Source organism: Salvelinus alpinus, chromosome 9, assembly GCF_045679555.1.
Source record: "Salvelinus alpinus chromosome 9, SLU_Salpinus.1, whole genome shotgun sequence".
Lineage (NCBI taxonomy): Eukaryota > Metazoa > Chordata > Actinopteri > Salmoniformes > Salmonidae > Salvelinus > Salvelinus alpinus.
The window spans coordinates 28,892,552-28,912,579 of record NC_092094.1 but is presented as its reverse complement, the minus strand read 5'-3'; the positions used below and the strand labels follow the sequence as shown (position 1 = coordinate 28,912,579).

At 47.6% G+C, this 20,028-nt stretch overlaps 1 protein-coding gene across 2 annotated transcripts in view; it reads right to left on the bottom strand.

Annotated features, from left to right (window-relative positions):
* wwox (WW domain containing oxidoreductase) overlaps nucleotides 1-20,028 on the bottom strand; it is a 283,070-nt gene that overhangs the window by 169,181 nt on the left and 93,861 nt on the right. For both annotated transcript variants that reach the window (XM_071416636.1, XM_071416637.1), the window contains one exon: nucleotides 11,695-11,959. In XM_071416636.1, the coding sequence (XP_071272737.1) occupies nucleotides 11,695-11,959 (265 nt within the window). The remainder of the gene's footprint in view (nucleotides 1-11,694; nucleotides 11,960-20,028) is intronic.

The window sequence follows — 20,028 nt, the reverse complement described above, 5'->3', positions numbered from 1 at the left end:
CTGTGTTTATGTGACATGTGGGTAGGGCCAGAACGATGCCAGCATAGCAATATTTTTTCCATGGCAAAAATTAAAACACAAATCTGACCAAACGATTTGGCACTTTAAACACCTGCTGTATGTAAAATCTTGTGAGCAATAGCTTGGAAAATAAATAAATGTGACTCGATGACAACAATGTTTATTTCCAACATTAGGGATGTTTTCTACAGAAGTTACATCCGCTTCATGTGTTTTGTTTCCTTGCCACGATACTAACAAGTACTGGTATTGTCCCGGCCCTACGTGTATGTGTGGTCAGTCAGTGCTAGGGCCTCTGTCTGTGTTATTCATTAGCAGAGCATGCCTTATAGAGTGAGGTGCAGTGTTTAAGTGGACCTGACAACAGATGGGAGAGTGGACCTGACAACAGAGAGGAGCAGGGGAGAAGTTTATAGTGGAGGCTACAGATTCTTCTCTATTGATCTTCTCCCAGTGTGCATAGCAGAGAGGCCTTCTCTGTCTGCTGGCTATATCACCTGGCACAAATACAGGATAACTCTCCAACACACACACACATACTCTTGTGTATTATAAAGGGCACATATCATTACACATGCATGCCTATGCAATTTAACTTATGAGTCTTTGTCTCAATTTCATCAATTGGTCTCTGGTATCATGACACAAGGCGAGGCCCAGATGCAGACAAAGGAGGCAGATGGTTGGAGTCTTAAAATGTTTATTAATCCAAAGGGGTAGGCAAGAGAATGGTCGTGGACAGGCAAAAAGGTCAAAACCAGATCAGAGTCCAGGAGGTACAGAGTGGCAGACAGGCTCGTGGTCAAGGCAGGCAGAATGGTCAGGCAGGCGGGTACAAAATCCAGAGAACAGGCAAGGGTCAAAACCGGGAGGACTAGAAAAAGGAGAACGGGAAAAACACGCTGGTCGACTTGACTTAACTTGTTAGGGATAGGGGGAAGCATTTTCACTTTGGATGAATAGCGTGCCCAGAGTGAACTGCCTCCTACTCAGTCCCAGATGCTAATATATTATTATTACTATTGGATAGAAAACACTCTGAAGTTTCTAAAACTGTTTGAATTATGTCTGTGAGTATAACAGAACTCATATGGCAGGCAAACTTCCAAACAGGAAGTGGAAATTCTGAGGCTGGTCGATTTTCAACTCATCGCCTATTGAAATCCCAGTGGAATATGGATTTGTTTTCACTTCCTACGCCTTCCACTAGATGTCAACAGTCTGTAGAACGTTGAATGAAGCGTCTACTGTGATGTGGGGCCGGATGGGAGCTGTTTCAGTCAGTGGTCTGGCAGAGGGCCAGTTCTTGGTCATGCGCATTCCAAATGATATCGTCTCGCGTTCCAGCACTTCTGTAGACTCAAAGGAATTCTCCGGTTGGAACGTTATTGGATAGTTATGATAACATCCTGAAGATTGATTCTCTACTTAGTTTGACCAGTTTATTCGACCTGTAATATAAACTTTTGAAGTTTTCGTCCGAGTTCGCCTGGATCTGCGCAAGCGTTTGGACATGTGTACTAAACATGCTAGCAAAAGTAGCTACTTGGACATAAATAATGGACATTATCGAACAAAACAACAATTTATTGTGGAACTAGGAGTGCATTCTGATGAAGATCATCAAAGGTAAGGGAATATTTATGATGTCATTTCGTATTTCTGTTGACTCCAACATGAAGGAGAAATGTTGTTTTATCTGAGCGCCGTCTCAGATTATTGCATGGTGTGCTTTTTCCAAAAAGTTTTTTTGAAATCTGACACAGCGGTTGCATTAAGAACAAGTGTATCTTTAATTCTATGTAAAACATGTATCTTTCATCAAAGTGTATGATGAGTATTTCTGTTATTAGATGTGGCTCTCTGCAATTTCTCCGGATATTTTGGAGGCATTTCTGAACAGGGCGCCAATGTAAACTAAGATTTTTGGATATAAATATGCACATTATCGAACAAAACATACATGTATTGTGTAACATGATGTCCTAAGAGTGTCATCTGATGAAGATCATCAAAGGTTAGTGATTCATTTTATCTCTATTTCTGCTTTTTGTGACTCCTATCTTTGGCTGGGAAAATGGCTGTGTGTTTTTTGGACTTGGCGGTGATCTAACAAAATCATATGTTGTGTTTTCACTGTAAAACATGTTTTAAATCGTACACGATGGGTAGATTAACAAGATGTGTATCTTTCATTTGCTGTATTGGACTTGTTAATGTGTGAAAGTTACATATTTCAAAAATATTTTTGAATTTCCCGCGCTGCCTTTTCAGCGGAATGTTGTCAGGGGTTCCAGTAGCGGAACTCATGTCCTAGAAAGGTTAAACATACCAAATGAACTGGCACAGAGAGACAGGAATCAGAGATAAATACACTGGGGAAAATAAGCGACACCTGTAGGGGGTGGAGACAATCACAGGAACAGGTGAAACAGATCAGGGCGTGACACTCTGGTGAGTTTGATGTGAAACCGATGTAACATCCAGGCCAAACTGTATTTATGAACAAGTACTTTATAACCCACAGACAGACACTAAGGTGAAATATTACATTAATATGAACAACCATTAATTACTCCCTCTTCTCGCCACCTCTCTCCCTTCTGATCTCTCTCTCTCTCCCTCTGTCTCCCTCCGTCTCCCTCCGTCTCCCTAATCCGTTCATGTGGGCAATAAGTGTATGCACCATGAGCACATTTAATTTGTGTGTGTGGTTTAGAGCGAGCCCAGAGGTGAGTCTTAATAAGGATCAATGGCACTTTATCTGGGCCGGCTTCCACTTCACAGCATGCAAATCACATAGCAACACTCTGGCAGGAAAAAAATAAATGGATTTAATTAAAACATGTAGAACCACAGGCTCTGGAAATTCAATTAAAGGATTTATGCAAAGGTTGGCTAGCTTTTTGTGTTGCAGTTTCCTGCTTCTGTAATGAGCTTTTCATATAAAAAAAAATCAATAGGTAATCTGGGCTGGGGGATCGGCTGCTTACGTACATTTTAGAAATCAATTTTAAAAAATAGTCCATCAGCCACAGCGTCACAACAGAGAGGGGTGGGGGAGGGGAGAGGGGAGAGGGAGAGAGAGAGAGAAAGGGGTGATGGTTTCCCTCTTTACTCCTCGATGGGGTCAGGGGAGAGATATTGGCAGTGTGGGGGTGGATGGAGGGATAGAGTAAAAAGAAGAGAAGTCAGAATTGTATAGCCTGGTCTTTTCTCTGATCTGGGTCTTTATGTTACAGAGTGGCTCCCTGGGTGTTTGAAGCCTGTCCGGGCCTGACCTCCAGGTCGGGGGTACTTTAGGCCAACCTCGGCCTTAGAGGGCTGCAGGGCCTAATGGTCTCCCTGAGGTGTCTGGACCCTGGAGCTGGAGGAAGGTTAGAGCTGTGAGGTGAGAGGTACAGCTGAAGAGGGCCTACTTTGAGCCTGTAGTTCTATTCCAGTGCTCTGTATCACTGTAGGGTATCTCCAGTGTGAATGAAGATGTTCTCTACCTGTGCTGCTCTTAATCAACTGTAATGACTTCATCCTAGGGAGCTGGCAGCTCATTACCCCCATTACAGCTGTAGAGGTCTGGGACTGGAGGGACCTCTACCCCCCTCTATCTCTCTCTCCGCACGGCTGAGCACCACACAGACCGGCACAGAGAGGCTGTCACAGCCCACAGCAGAGCCAGTATGATAGGGCTAAGCTCTCCGCCTGGGTGTGTGTGACCTTAGACCTGACAGTGAGGAGATACACAGATACTGTACAAACGCTGTCATTCTGTAGAGAGAAAAAAGAAACCATCACCACTCTCTCTCTTTCACCATCTCTCCCTCAAACACTCACTCTTTTTCTCTCTCCCTCTCCCACCACTTCCCTCTCCCTCAAGGTGATAGCTCTCAGAGTATCTCTCAGACAGTTCATTAGGTATCAGTGGTCAGTAGCCTGTGCACCTGGTTGAGTCATCTCCTAATAGCAGCAGAGCCCTCGTTACCGAGGACCAAGAAAGAGCGGAGAGACGGCAGGGGTCTAAGACCCGAGGCCAAAGAGGGGGATGGGGGAGTTTGGGGGGGTTAGAGACATAGAGACAAGGAACGTGGGGCGGAGAGCAAAGCACAGAGGAGCTAGTTAAAGGCTCTATCTTGTGTCTTCACTCAGAGAAACCCAGCTGAACTGTATGGTATATTACTGTCTGTCGGTCTGTCTGTCTGTCTGAATGCTGGTCAGAAGTTCAGCTCTGCATATGTAAAAAGGTGGGCTGGCGCCCCAGGCTGAATGCTGGGTAATTATTAGTATTCTTAAACGCTAAGGAGCATGGGAGTGAGCACTGAAGGTACCACCCCCCAAGGAATGGACATGTCTGATTGGACCAGAGAGACCGCTCAGAGCCTTTACCCACAACCCACCTCTTCTTCGACCATTAAAGTGGAGTGAAGTTGCCCCTAGACACTGGTCTAAGGTCAGTCTTGTGATTCCTCCCTAATAGTTGAGTTAACAATCTGATTAGGGCAAGCTGATTCTAGATCAGTGCCAAAGGGCAAATCCTACCCTAAGCATATTAAGGAGCTCCTGAAGGAGTAGAGAAGACGCCAGTCAACAAAATGTCACAGAAACATGTCAACACTGCTGATTGACAAGACTGCCTCAAGACTGAAAGGTCAAGTACACATACACAAACAGACAACCACAATATGGCCTAAACTGTACATACAGACCCCGACCAGAAGCTGGATTACAGACAACATTCACACTGAGCTAAAGGCTAGAGCTGCTGCTTTCAAGGAGCGGGACTCTAACCCAGAAGCTTATAAGAAATCCCGCTATGTCCTCCGACAAACCATCAAACAGGCAAAGCATCAATACAGGACTAAGATCGAATCGTAATACACCAGCTTGCAAACTATTACAGACTACAAAGGGAAGCACAGCCGAGAGCTGCCCAGTGACACGAGCCTACCAGACGAGCTAAATAACTTCTATGCAAGTAACACTGAAACAAGCATGTTAGCATCACCTGTTCCGGACGACTGTGTGATCACGCTCTCCGCAGCCGATGTAAGACCTTTAAACAGGTCAACATTCACAAGGCCGCAGGGGCAGACTGATTACCAGGACGTTTACTCCGACCATGCGCTGACCAACTGGCAAGTGTCTTCACTGACATTTTCAACCTCTCTCTGCCTGAGTCTGTAATACCAACATGTTTCAAGCAGACCACCATAGTCACTGTGCCCAAGAACACTAAGGTAACCTGCCTAAATGACTACTGACCCGTAGCAGTCACGTCTGTAGCCACGAAATGCTTTGAAAGGCTGGTCATGGCTCACGTCAACACCATTATCCCAGAAACCCTAGACCCACTCCAATTTGCATACCGCACCAACAGATCCATGATGATGTAATGTCTATTGCATTCCACATTGCCCTTTCGCACCTGGACAAAAGGAACACCTATGTGAGAATGCTATTCATTGACTACAGCTCAGCATTCAACACCATAGTGCCCTCAAAGCTCATCACTAAGCTAAGGACCCTGGGACTAAACACCTTCCTCTGCAACTGGATCCTGGACTTCCTGACGAGCCGCCCCCAGGTGGTAAGGTTAGGTAACAACACATCCGCCACACTGATCCTCAACACAGGGGCCCCTCAGGGGTGAGTGCTCAGTCCCCTGCTGTACTCCCTGTTCACTCATGACTGCCCTGCCAGGCACAACTCCAACACCATCATTAAGTTTGCCGATGACACAACAGTGGTAGGCCTGATCACAGACAACGATGAGACAGCCTATTGGGAGGAGGTCAGAGACCTGACCGTGTGGTGCCAGGACAACAACCTCTCCCTTAACATGATCAAGACAAAGGAGATGATTGTGGACTACAGGAAAAGGAGGACCGAGCACGCCCACATTCTCATCGACGGGGCTGTATTGGAGTAGGTTGAGAGCTTCAAGTTCCTTGGTGTCCACATCACCAACAAACTAACATGGTCCAAGCACACCAAGACAGTCGTGAAGACGGCACGACAAAGCCTATTCCCCCTCAGGAGACTGAAAAGATTTGGCATGGATCCTCAGATCCTCAAAAGGTTTTACAGCTGCACCATCGAGAGCACCCTGACGGGTTGCATCCCTGCCTGGTGTGGCAACTGCTCAGCCTCCAAACGCAAGGCACTACAGAGGGTAGTTTGTACGGCCCAGTACATCACCGGGGCCAAGCTTCCTACCATCCAGGACCTCTATACCAGGCGGTGTCAGAGGAAGGCCAAAAAAATGGTCAAAGACTTCACCCACCCTAGTCATAGACTGTTCTCTCTGCTATTGCACGACAAGCGGTACCGGAGCGCCAAGTCTAGGTCCAAGAGGCTTCTAAACAGCTTCTACCCCAAGCCATAAGACTCCTGAACAGCTAATCAAATGGATACCCAGACTATTTGCATTGCCCCCCCCCCCCCCCCCCCCTGCTGCTACTCTGTTATTTTCTATGCACATTGACTCTGTACCGGTACCCCCTGTATATATCCCCGCTATTGTTATTTACTGCTGCTCTTTAATTATTTGTTATTCTTATCTCTTTTTTTTTAAGGTATTTTCTTAAAACTGCATTGTTTTTAAGGGCTTGTAAGTAAGCATTTCACTGTAAGGTGTACACCTGTTGTATTCGGCGCATGTGACAAATACAATTAGATTTGAACTGTAGAGCTAGACAGTAGACAGGCGTTCGTTCACCCAGAATGATCTATATTTCCACATTCCGTTTTCCTCACATCAAAAGTGCTAGAGATAAGAGCTGTGTTTGGCCTCTCACACACACGCACTCACCCACATGCACAGACACACACACACACACCCACATGCACACACGCTGCTGGCTAGAGTATTGAGTTGTTATAACCACATTTAAGAACAGAGTGAAACTCTCCCTGTAAAGACCTTGGATTATCTATAAGCGGGAAACAGTGGGCCAGGCGTGGCCGCACGATCTCTGATAAGCAGATGAAGGCATAGGGAGTGGAACATGATGTTAGTGAGTGATCGTCTGGCTGATTAAAACGTCATGGCTCTTTATAGATGCCTCTCTCCACTCTGATCACAGTGAGGGAGGGGGCTGCAATTCCCTACTAGGATATTAAAAATAATGTTTTCTATTCTCCTCAGATGACTGCTCTACATATAGAAGCCACTGAAATACACCATTAATAATATTTTATATCTAATGAAAAAAGATCACAGAATTTCTTCATTAATATGAGTGTATGGGCCTACATTAAATAATAGTGCATATAAAGCACTGAACTAGGCTATATACAGTACAACATTCTGTGAGAGGATCTAATGATCCAAGACATTAACCCGCTTTAACAACAACTAAATAAAACATTTTAAAACCGCATGCAACTCCAGGTGTTTCAGTGATTGTCCGTACTGTGTGTGTGTGTGTGTGTGTGTGTGTGTGTGTGTGTGTGTGTGTGTGTGTGTGTGTGTGTGTGTGTGTGTGTGTGTGTGTGTGTGTGTGTGTGTGTGTGTGTGTGTGTGTGTGTGTGTGTGTGTGTGTGTGTGTGTGTCTGTCTGTGTGTGTGTCTGTTTGTGTGTGCGAGCGTGTGTGTGTGTGTGTGTGTGTGTGTGTGTGTGTGTGTGTGTGTGTGTGTGTGTCTGTTTGTGTGTGCGCGCGTGTGTGTGTGTGTGTCTGTGTGTGCGAGCGCGTGTGTGTGTGTGTGTGTGTGTACATGCTTGAGTAATTTGCACAACAGACACACACTGGGACATTTTGATCATTCTTTGGGGAGTCGACATTCTGCTTATGTTTGCATTCCGGAACAATCTCCACGGATCCCATAAGCGAAGGCTAGCAATTAAAACGATAGCATCTTCATATCCCCGCTCACAATAAGTGAAATAATATCACTGTTTTATTAAGCCTTAATGTGGGGGTAAGAGGGGAGAGGTCTGGGGTGTTAAAGAGGATACACATTCAGATGCCTTATCAACCGCGGATTTAAATAACACCAAATGCTCGGCTTAAGGGTGTGTGGTGCTCGTGTGTGTGTGTGTAGTCTTTATCAGACACAGGACGTTAAGCTAAATCCTGTGTCAGCACATCAGTATTTAATAACAGCACTAGCTACCTTTGTCCTTTAATATTTACAAACATCTACACCACTGTTAGTTAATGAACCGCATGTATGAAAACCCCCCGCCCTGGTCTGGAGGAAAAACTAGGCTGCTAATTGCAACTGGGTGCTCAGAAGTCCAAAACAGTTAGAAGCCCCTCTCCCCTACCCCACACACTGCCATAACAGCCCTACAACATGATGTATTCCATACACATCTCTTTTTGGTCTCATACTATTTTAAACAAGTACCTTTCTTGGAAACACCATATGAACTCAGTTTAATTCTGCTGAAAGTAAGTAGATCTCAGAGCATGTTACTATCTGTGCAAAGGTGAAGGGTTTCAGGTAGCAATACACATAGAGAATAAGGGGCTGTTTTGTTAGACTTCAGTGTGGCTTTTCACATGATCGATCATAGTCTGCTGCTGGAAAAACGTATGCGTTATGGCTTTACACTCCCTCCTATATTGTGGATAAAGAGTTACCTGTCTAACAGAACACAAGAGGGTGTTCTTTAATGGAAGCCTCTCCAACATAATCCAGGTAGAATCAGGAATTCCCCAGGGCAGCTGTTTAGGCACCTTACTTTTTTCAATCTTTACTAACGACATCCCATTGGCTTTGAGTAAACTCAACAAAGAGCTGCAGTTAGTTTCAGAATGGGTGGCAAGGAATAAGTTAGTCCTAAATATTTAAACAACTAAAAGCATTGTATTTGGGACAAATTATTCACTAAACCCTAAACCTCAACTAAATCTTGTAAAGAATACTGTGGGAATTGAGCAAGTTAAGGAGACTAAACTGTTTGGACTAACCCTGGATTGTAAACTGTCATGGCCAAAACATGTTGACAGCTAAGAAGAGGAGAAGCCTGTCCTTAATAAAGCGCTGCACCCATTTCTCGACAACACTATCAACAAGGCAGGTCCTACAGGCCCTAGTTTGGTCGCACCTGGACTATGATTCAGTCGTGTGGTCAGGTGCCACAAAGAGGGACTTAGGATAATTGCAATTGACTCAGAACAGGGCAGCACGGCTGGCCCTTGGATGTACACGGAGAGCTAACATTAATAATATGCATGTAAATCTCTCATGGCTCAAAGTGGAGGAGAAATTGACTTCATCACTACTTGTTTTTGTAAGAAGTGTTGACATGCACCGAGTTGTCTGTTTAAACTACTAGCACACAGCTCGGACACCCATGCATACAGTACCCCACAAGACATGACACCGGAGATCTCTTCACAATCCCCAAGTCCAGAACAGACTATGTGAGGTGCACAGTACTACATAGAGCCATGACTACATGGAAATCTATTCCACATCAGGTAACTGATGCAAGTAGTAAAATTAGATGTAAAAAACAGGTAAAAATAGACCTTATGGAACAGAGGAGACACTGAAGAGACACACACACAGGTACAGACACACGCATATGCACACGGGCGCTAGCACACACCCTCTACACACACGTACACTGTAATATTGTTGTATAGCGATATCATACATTTTGTGTTGTCGGTATGTGGTGGTGTGACAGTGTTCTATGTCTTATCTTTTGTTTTATGGTTAACATAAGTTACTTAATGTGTTTGGACCCCAGGAAGACTAGCAGCAGCTAATGGGGAACAAAAATAACATACAAAAAAGATAGCGGAAGAGGGGCAGAGGTTATGAGAGAGAGGAAGAGGAAGAGGAAGAGGAGAGGAGAGGAGAGGAGAGGAGAGGAGAGGAGAGGAGAGGAGAGGAGAGGAGAGGAGAGGAGAGGAGAGGAGAGGAGAGGAGAGGAGAGGAGAGGAGAGGAGAGGAGAGGAGAGGATACAGGCTCATTGGGGATCATAGAGAGCCAACAGGTAGCGGCACCACTCAGATAATAGTTGAGTAGGGGAAACAGAATAGTGTGTAGTGAAACTTGCTGAGAAGCATCTCTGAGGAGAGAGAACAGTCAGCAGAGACACACATGTCTGCCTGACTCCCTTTGTCTGTCCAACATCATTCATCACAACCACACTTCACTAAAATACTTCTTCTCTCCACATCCCATCCTGCCTGCAGTGAAAACACTAGATAGATAAAGGATGACAAAGGGGCTAATGCACTGATGTAATAGTCTAACTAAAGCATACATCACAGTAGCATATGGCCTCCAGGGTAGTGGCAGGACTAGTAGAGAGCCTTGTAGACTAGGAGCCTGTGTGTGTTAGGTCTATAGATTAGTAGAGAAGCCTTGTAGACTAGGATCCTGTGTGTGTTAGGTCTATAGATTAGTAGAGGATAAATCACAGTGGGAGCTTTTATAATTCACATCATCAGCGTGTAAGTATTACAGAAACAACACACCATAGTAATGACAATGTACATATTGTAAAATGTCAGTAATAAGACGTATGTTATAAGTACATACATTGTTTCCCTTTAAAATCTCCTGTGTGCAAATATCAATATAGCACAAAGACAGGCATAGATTGAGACTGAGTTGTAATATAACATATGGAGATAATATGAAAAGTCTATAGAGAGAGGGGACATAGAGAAGCGTGTGTGTCAAATCTGCTAATACAATATATGAATATATGATCATTCATTCTCCACATGGGAGCTGGTTATGGATAAAACATCTATGATTGAAAAGCCATATGTGAGGAGTTTAGTACAGAGAGTAGTAGCTATACTATACCGTAACACTATAGTCTCAGAGCAGTACGGGTTTATGATATCTACCCTCATGAGGAGAAGAGCAGACACACTCTTAGAACTAAACTAACAAAGACAGGACGAGGAGGAAAATAGGAAGAACAAGCCAGTGAATCTTTCTCCATCTCTCTATCTGTGAAACCCTCTCCCTGAACCCTGACTGCTCCAGAGATACGCTCCTTCCCCCATCCTTCCCTCTCGTCTCGCAGATAGATGCCAAGACTAATATTTGGACTAAAGAAGGACAGTTGAGACCACAGAATAAAGTATGAGGACCATGAACAGTAGCATCTAATCTATCCACACTCTCTAAAACAACCAGTCAGTTCAAGTAGTCGTACAGCAAATAACATTCAATAACCAAGTAGCCATCTATTAAATAACACACACAACTCATTCAATAACCAAGTAGCCATCTATTAAATAACACACACAACTCATTCAATAACCAAGTAGCCATCTATTAAATAACACACACAACTCCTTCAATAACCAAGTAGCCATCTATTAAATAACACAAACAACTCATTCAATAACCAAGTAGCCACCTATTAAATAACACAAACAACTCCTTCAATAACCAAGTAGCCACCTATTAAATAACACAAACAACTCCTTCAATAACCAAGTAGCCACCTATTAAATAACACAAACAACTCCTTCAATAACCAAGTAGCCATCTATTAAATAACACAAACAACTCATTCAATAACCAAGTAGCCATCTATTAAATAACACACACAACTCCTTCAATAACCAAGTAGCCATCTATTAAATAACACAAACACCTCAAAGAGTCATATCTCCTTTAGCCCACATAGTGACAGCCATGCAATATGGTGATCCTTTAGCATCAGAAGTGTAGACTGTCTGTCTCCTTACCATAGACTTGGTGAAGGGGCGAGCCAGGGTGAAGAACAGGGTCATCAGCCACCAGCTACGATGGATGGCCGTGTACATCATGTTCCCAGGGTGCACTGCATTGCAGGTGACCCCGTGGGGCGAGAGGCGTCGGTGGAGCTCGTTAGAGAACAGGAGGTTACACAGCTTGGTCCGGTTGTAGGCCAGCATGGACCAGTAGTCCTTCTGAGGAGGAGACAGCACAGCCAGGTCCACCTTACCACACTGGTCCAGCAGGTCTGTAAACCTGGGGAGAGAGGAACCAAGATTAACTTTATGTACCTAGTAAAGTTTTCATTTTACAGGAACAAGTCAAGGACCGAGTCCTTTAAGGATAACTTTAATGAAAGTACACTTGAATTAAATTCCAAAGACCAGGGCTCTCCAACCCTGTTCCTGGAGAGCTACCGTCCTGTAGGTTTTAACTCCAACCCTGTTCCTGGAGAGCTACCGTCCTGTAGGTTTTAACTCCAACCCTGTTCCTGGAGAGCTACCGTCCTGTAGGTTTTAACTCCAACCCTGTTCCTGGAGAGCTACCATCCTGTAGGTTTTAACTCCAACCCTCTTCCTGGAGAGCTACCGTCCTGTAGGTTTTAACTCCAACCCTCTTCCTGGAGAGCTACCGTCCTGTAGGTTTTAACTCCAACCCTGTTCCTGGAGAGCTACTGTCCTGTAGGTTTTAACTCCAACCCTGTTCCTGGAGAGCTACCGTCCTGTAGGTTTTAACTCCAACCCTGTTCCTGGAGAGCTACCGTCCTGTAGGTTTTCGCGCCAACCCTGTTCCTGGAGAGCTACCGTCCTGTAGGTTTTAACTCCAACCCTGTTCCTGGAGAGCTACCGTCCTGTAGGTTTTAACTCCAACCCTGTTCCTGGAGAGCTACCGTCATGTAGGTTTTAACTCCAACCCTGTTCCTGGAGAGCTACCGTCCTGTAGGTTTTCGCGCCAACCCTGTTCCTGGAGAGCTACCGTCCTGTAGGTTTTAACTCCAACCCTGTTCCTGGAGAGCTACCGTCCTGTAGGTTTTAACTCCAACCCTGTTCCTGGAGAGCTACCGTCCTGTAGGTTTTCGTGCCAACCCTGTTCCTGGAGAGCTACCGTCCTGTAGGTTTTCGCGCCAACCCTAATCTAGCTCACCTGATTCTAATAATTAGCTGGATGATAAGGTGAATCAGGTTAGTTACAACTGGGGTTGAGCGAAGCTCTTCAGGCACAGTCCTTCCATAGACTATACACATTTAAAATACAAGTAGAAAAGTAAATGTGTGCATCGGTGCTGTAGTTACTATAGCAGCAGAAGTGTGGTCCTGGATGAATACAAATGTAATGCGTGACAGGATGTACTTTAATTGCCTGCGACAGAGCAGTTAAAGCCCAGATGTTTGACAAGGCTCTTGAACATTACACCGCTCGCTGGGTTATTATGCAGTCACAATAACACAGAGACACCGCAGTCAAACACACTCCCTCAAAATGTGTGTTTCTGTCTGTTTCTGGTTGTGTGCATCTACATCTTAATCCAGTCATTAGAAACCCACCAATCAACATGTCACCTGGTTTCCTTGTTGTGATTTTCCAAGCTGCCTGCCTGGCGTTTGCTTACCGTCCCCTCTCCGCTACATCCTCGCTTGGCTAAATTACAACATCTGCAGGCTTTATATTTCATGTGAAGAAACTTCACAACTGCTTTAGCACTTGGTAGGGTTAATAAATCACTTGGCTATACACATTTTTCTCTCAAAGCAAGTTTCTTGACATTTAATAATACAATATGCTCTCTTTTAACTTGCGCCTGTCAAGATTTAAATAAGGTTACACTGATTTCATAGTGACCTACACCACATTGTCAACACTGTAAAATGTCTGTCTTTTTAGTTCAGAAAATAGCACAAATAGAAACATTCCTGGCTTTTACTTAGACGTAAAGAGCACAAATAGATAGTTTATTGACACCATTTCAGCCATCTAACCGTAACCCTTTCACAGAGGGTGTAATAGGGGGTTTGAGATAGTGTCACAGAGAGATTTAATACAATATTTGCTCTCCTGGTCTTTGAGAAGGCCTAATGCACTTATCAGTATTGTGTCAATTACACTGCAGACCCTGGTGTTAGGGGGTGATGACGTTCTCTACCTTTTCCCTCATCCCTCTTCCTCTCTGTCTCCATCCCTCCTCCTCTCTGTCTCCATCCCTCTTCCTCTCTGTATCCATCCCTCTTCCTCTCTGTCTCCATCCCTCTTCCTCTCTGTCTCCATCCCTCTTCCTCTCTGTCTCCATCCCTTTTCCTCTCTGTCTCCATCCCTCTTCCTCTCTGTCTCCATCCCTCTTCCTCTCTGTCTCCATCCCTCCTCCTCTCTGTCTCCATCCCTCTTCCTCTCTGTCTCCATCCCTCTTCTTCTCTGTCTCCATCCCTCCTCCTCTCTGTCTCCATCCCTCTTCCTCTCTGTCTCCATCCCTCTTCTTCTCTGTCTCCATCCCTCCTCCTCTCTGTCTCCATCCCTCCTCCTCTCTGTCTCCATCCCTCCTCCTCTATGTCTCCATCCCTCCTCCTCTCTGTCTCCATCCCTCCTCCTCTCTGTCTCCATCCCTCCTCCTCTCTGTCTCCATCCCTCTTCCGCTCTGTCTCCATCCCTCTTCCTCTCTGTCTCCATCCCTCCTCCTCTCTGTCTCCATCCCTCCTCCTCTCTGTCTCCATCCCTCCTCCTCTCTGTCTCCATCCCTCTTCCTCTCTGTCTCCATCCCTCTTCCTCTCTGTCTCCATCCCTCCTCCTCTCTGTCTCCATCCCTCTTCCGCTCTGTCTCCATCCCTCTTCCTCTCTGTCTCCATCCCTCCTCCTCTCTGTCTCCATCCCTCCTCCTCTCTGTCTCCATCCCTCCTCCTCTCTGTCTCCATCCCTCTTCCTCTATGTCTCCATCCCTCTTCCTCTCTGTCCCCATCCCTCTTCCTCTCTGTCTCCATCCCTCTTCCTCTCTGTCTCCATCCCTCTTCCTCTCTGTCTCCATCCCTCTTCCTCTCTGTCTCCATCCCTCTTCCTCTCTGTCTCCATCCCTCCTGCTCTCTGTCTCCATCCCTCCTCCTCTCTGTCTCCATCCCTCTTCCTCTATGTCTCCATCCCTCTTCCTCTCTGTCTCCATCCCTCTTCCTCTCTGTCTCCATCCCTCTTCCTCTCTGTCTCCATCCCTCTTCCTCTCTGTCTCCATCCCTCTTCCTCTCTGTCTCCATCCCTCTTCTTCTCTGTCTCCATCCCTCCTCCTCTCTGTCTCCATCCCTCCTCCTCTCTGTCTCCATCCCTCTTCCTCTCTGTCCCCATCCCTCTTCCTCTCTGTCCCCATCCCTCTTCCTCTCTGTCCCCATCCCTCTTCTTCTCTGTCTCCATCCCTCTTCCATCCCTCTCCTCTCTGTCTCCATCCCTCTTCCTCTCTGTCTCCATCCCTCTTCCTCTCTGTCTCCATCCCTCCTCCTCTCTGTCTCCATCCCTCTTCCTCTCTGTCTCCATCCCTCCTCCTCTCTGTCTCCATCCCTCTTCCTCTCTGTCTCCATCCCTCTTCTTCTCTGTCTCCATCCCTCCTCCTCTCTGTCTCCATCCCTCCTCCTCTCTGTCTCCATCCCTCCTCCTCTCTGTCTCCATCCCTCTTCCTCTCTGTCTCCATCCCTCTTCCTCTCTGTCTCCATCCCTCTTCTTCTCTGTCTCCATCCCTCGTCCTCTCTGTCTCCATCCCTCCTCCTCTCTGTCTCCATTCCTCTTCCTCTCTGTCTCCATCCCTCTTCCTCTGTCTCCATTCCTCTTCCTCTCTGTCTCCATTCCTCTTCCTCTCTGTCTCCATCCCTCTTCTTCTCTGTCTCCATTCCTCTTCCTCTCTGTCTCCATCCCTCTTCCTCTGTCTCCATTCCTCTTCCTCTCTGTCTCCATTCCTCTTCCTCTCTGTCTCCATCCCTCTTCTTCTCTGTCTCCATTCCTCTTCCTCTCTGTCTCCATCCCTCTTCTTCTCTGTCTCCATCCCTCGTCCTTTCTGTCTCCATCCCTCTTCCTCTCTGTCTCCATCCCTCTTCCTCTGTCTCCATTCCTCTTCCTCTCTGTCTCCATTCCTCTTCCTCTCTGTCTCCATTCCTCTTCCTCTCTGTCTCCATTCCTCTTCCTCTCTGTCTCCATCCCTCCTCCTCTCTCTCCATCCCTTCATCTCCCCCACCTTGTCTGCTATACTCTGTAGGTCACAACTTTGCATTACAACAGGGGGCTTAGGGAGTATAATCTACTACCAGGTCAGGGGTCAGATTGAGAGCCTGTTAGGGAGAGGCTAAGTGAAATAACCAGGAAGTCACGGGAAATAACACACAAGCAGAAAAGTGAGTAACTTCAACGGATGCAATATAGGTGTGGAATGGAGCGGGCAGAATGGCAGATGTAATATCAGATATGGTCTCTATCCCCTCTTCTATTCTGGACCAGTCTGTAACTGACTCTCTGTTCTGGCTAAGCCCTCTTTGAAGGGGTTAGGCACCATTGATTAGGGATAGGAGAGGAGGGCGAGACTAGGGGAGGAATAGGATGGAGGAATACAGGGGGGATGGGAGAGGAGGGCGAGACTAGGGGAGGAATAGGATGGAGGAATATAGGGGGGATGGGAGAGGAGGGCGAGACTAGGGGAGGAATAGGATGGAGGAATACAGGGGGGATGGGAGAGGAGGTGGAGACTAGGGGAGGAATAGGATGGAGGAATACAGGGGGGATGGGAGAGGAGGGCGAGACTAGGGGAGGAATAGGATGGAGGAATACAGGGGGGATAGGAGAGGAGGGCGAGACTAGGGGAGGAATAGGATGGAGGAATACAGGGGGGATGGGAGAAGAGGGCGAGACTATGGGAGGAATAGGATGGAGGAATACAGGAGGGGATGGGAGAGGAGGGCGAGACTAGGGGAGGAATAGGATGGAGGAATACAGGAGGGGATGGGAGAGGAGGGTGAGACTAGGGGAGGAATAGGATGGAGGAATACAGGAGGGGATGGGAGAGGAGGGCGAGACTAGGGGAGGAATAGGATGGAGGAATACAGGGGGGATGGGAGAGGAGGGCGAGACTAGGGGAGGAATAGGATGGAGGAATACAGGGGGGATGGGAGAGGAGGGCGAGACTAGGGGAGGAATAGGATGGAGGAATACAGGGGGGATGGGAGAGGAGGGCGAGACTAGGGGAGGAATAGGATGGAGGAATACAGGAGGGGATGGGAGAGGAGGGCGAGACTAGGGGAGGAATAGGATGGAGGAATACAGGGGGGATGGGAGAGGAGGGCGAGACTAGGGGAGGAATAGGATGGAGGAATACAGGAGGGGATGGGAGAGGAGGGCGAGACTAGGGGAGGAATAGGATGGAGGAATACAGGGGGGATGGGAGAGGAGGGCGAGACTAGGGGAGGAATAGGATGGAGGAATACAGGGGGGATGGGAGAGGAGGGCGAGACTAGGGGAGGAATAGGATGGAGGAATACAGGGGGGATAGGAGAGGAGGGCGAGACTAGGGGAGGAATAGGATGGAGGAATACAGGGGGGATGGGAGAGGAGGGCGAGACTAGGGGAGGAATAGGATGGAGGAATACAGGGGGGATGGGAGAGGAGGGCGAGACTAGGGGAGGAATAGGATGGAGGAATACAGGAGGGGATGGGAGAGGAGGGCGAGACTAGGGGAGGAATAGGATGGAGGAATACAGGAGGGGATGGGAGAGGAGGGTGAGACTAGGGGAGGAATAGGATGGAGGAATACAGGGGGGATGGGAGAGGAGGGCGAGACTAGGGGAGGAATAGGATGGAGGAATACAGGGGGGATGGGAGAGGAGGGCGAGACTAGGGGAGGAATAGGATGGAGGAATACAGGAGGGGATGGGAGAGGAGGGTGAGACTAGGGGAGGAATAGGATGGAGGAATACAGGGGGGATGGGAGAGGAGGGCGAGACTAGGGGAGGAAGAGGATGGAGGAATACAGGAGGGGATGGGAGAGGAGGGCGAGACTAGGGGAGGAATAGGATGGAGGAATACAGGAGGGGATGGGAGAGGAGGGTGAGACAAGGGGAGGAATAGGATGGAGGAATACAGGGAGGATGGGAGAGGAGGGCGAGACTAGGGGAGGAATAGGATGGAGGAATACAGGGGGGATGGGAGAGGAGGGCGAGACTAGGGGAGGAATAGGATGGAGGAATACAGGAGGGGATGGGAGAGGAGGGCGAGACTAGGGGAGGAATAGGATGGAGGAATACAGGGGGGATGGGAGAGGAGGGCGAGACTAGGGGAGGAATAGGATGGAGGAATACAGGGGGGATGGGAGAGGAGGGCAAGACTAGGGGAGGAATAGGATGGAGGAATACAGGGGGGATGGGAGAGGAGGGCGAGACTAGGGGAGGAATAGGATGGAGGAATACAGGGGGGATGGGAGAGGAGGGCGAGACTAGGGGAGGAATAGGATGGAGGAATACAGGAGGGGATGGGAGAGGAGGGCGAGACTAGGGGAGGAATAGGATGGAGGAATACAGGAGGGGATGGGAGAGGAGGGCGAGACTAGGGGAGGAATAGGATGGAGGAATACAGGAGGGGATGGGAGAGGAGGGTGAGACTAGGGGAGGAATAGGATGGAGGAATACAGGGGGGATGGGAGAGGAGGGCGAGACTAGGGGAGGAATAGGATGGAGGAATACAGGAGGGGATGGGAGAGGAGGGCGAGACTAGGGGAGGAATAGGATGGAGGAATACAGGAGGGGATGGGAGAGGAGGGCGAGACTAGGGGAGGAATAGGATGGAGGAATACAGGGGGGATGGGAGAGGAGGGCGAGACTAGGGGAGGAATAGGATGGAGGAATACAGGGGGGATGGGAGAGGAGGGCGAGACTAGGGGAGGAATAGGATGGAGGAATACAGGGGGGATGGGAGAGGAGGGCGAGACTAGGGGAGGAATAGGATAGAGGAATACAGGGGGGATGGGAGAGGAGGGTGAGACTAGGGGAGGAATAGGATGGAGGAATACAGGGGGGATGGGAGAGGAGGGCGAGACTAGGGGAGGAATAGGATGGAGGAATACAGGGGGGATGGGAGAGGAGGGCGAGACTAGGGGAGGAATAGGATGGAGGAATACAGGAGGGGATGGGAGAGGAGGGCGAGACTAGGGGAGGAATAGGATGGAGGAATACAGGGGGGATGGGAGAGGAGGGCGAGACTAGGGGAGGAATAGGATGGAGGAATAAAGGAGGGGATGGGAGAGGAGGGCGAGACTAGGGGAGGAATAGGATGGAGGAATACAGGAGGGGATGGGAGAGGAGGGTGAGACTAGGGGAGGAATAGGATGGAGGAATACAGGAGGGGATGGGAGAGGAGGGCGAGACTAGGGGAGGAATAGGATGGAGGAATACAGGGGGGATGGGAGAGGAGGGCGAGACTAGGGGAGGAATAGGATGGAGGAATAAAGCAGGGGATGGGTGGGGAGAGATGAAGATATGGGGAAATAAGTAGAAAGGAAGCGAAAAGATGAGAGGGGAAATCGGAGGGATGGAAAGAAGAGAAACATGGCGAGAGGAAAGGGCCTGCTCTCGTTGTAACTTATTAAACAGGTCCTGTATCAATAATACGTTGTCATTTCACTTTCTTTCAAATCACACTTCACTCTCCCTGTCAGTGTACGGGAGCTGACCTCTGGTGAAAATGAGTCTCATGACTGTAGTTGACTAATTGGTCAGCTAGAATAACTCTGCCAGGGGCATTGTGATTGGCTGACTGTAGCCAGGATCAATGTGTCCCATGCACACGGACTGCCTCTGATACACGCGGGACAACATACTGTAGGAGTACTCCCTCCCTCCCACCCAAGTACAAAAGAGAAAATAAATAAACATAAATATGGGGTGTATTTACAATGGTCTTTGTTCTTCACTGGTTGACCTCCTCTTGTGGCAACAAGTCACACATCTTGCTGCTGTGATTGCACACTGTGGTATTTCACCCTATAGATATGGGAGTTTATCAAAATTGGGTTTGTTTTCAAATTCTTTGTGGGTCTGTGTAATCTGAGGGAAATACGTGTCTCTAATATGGTCATACATTTGGCAGGAGGTCAGGAAGTGCAGCTCAGCTTCCACCTCATTTTGTGGGCAGTGTGCACATAGTCTGTCTGCCTAAGGCAGCCTTTCTCAATAGCAAGGCTATGCTCACTGAGATTTAATGTCAGGGCCCAGGTCTGACAGAATCTGTGCAGAAGATGTAGGTGCTGCTGTAGGCCCTCCTTGGTTGGTGACAGAAGCACCAGATCATCAAACAGTAGACATTTGACCTCAGATTCTAGTAGG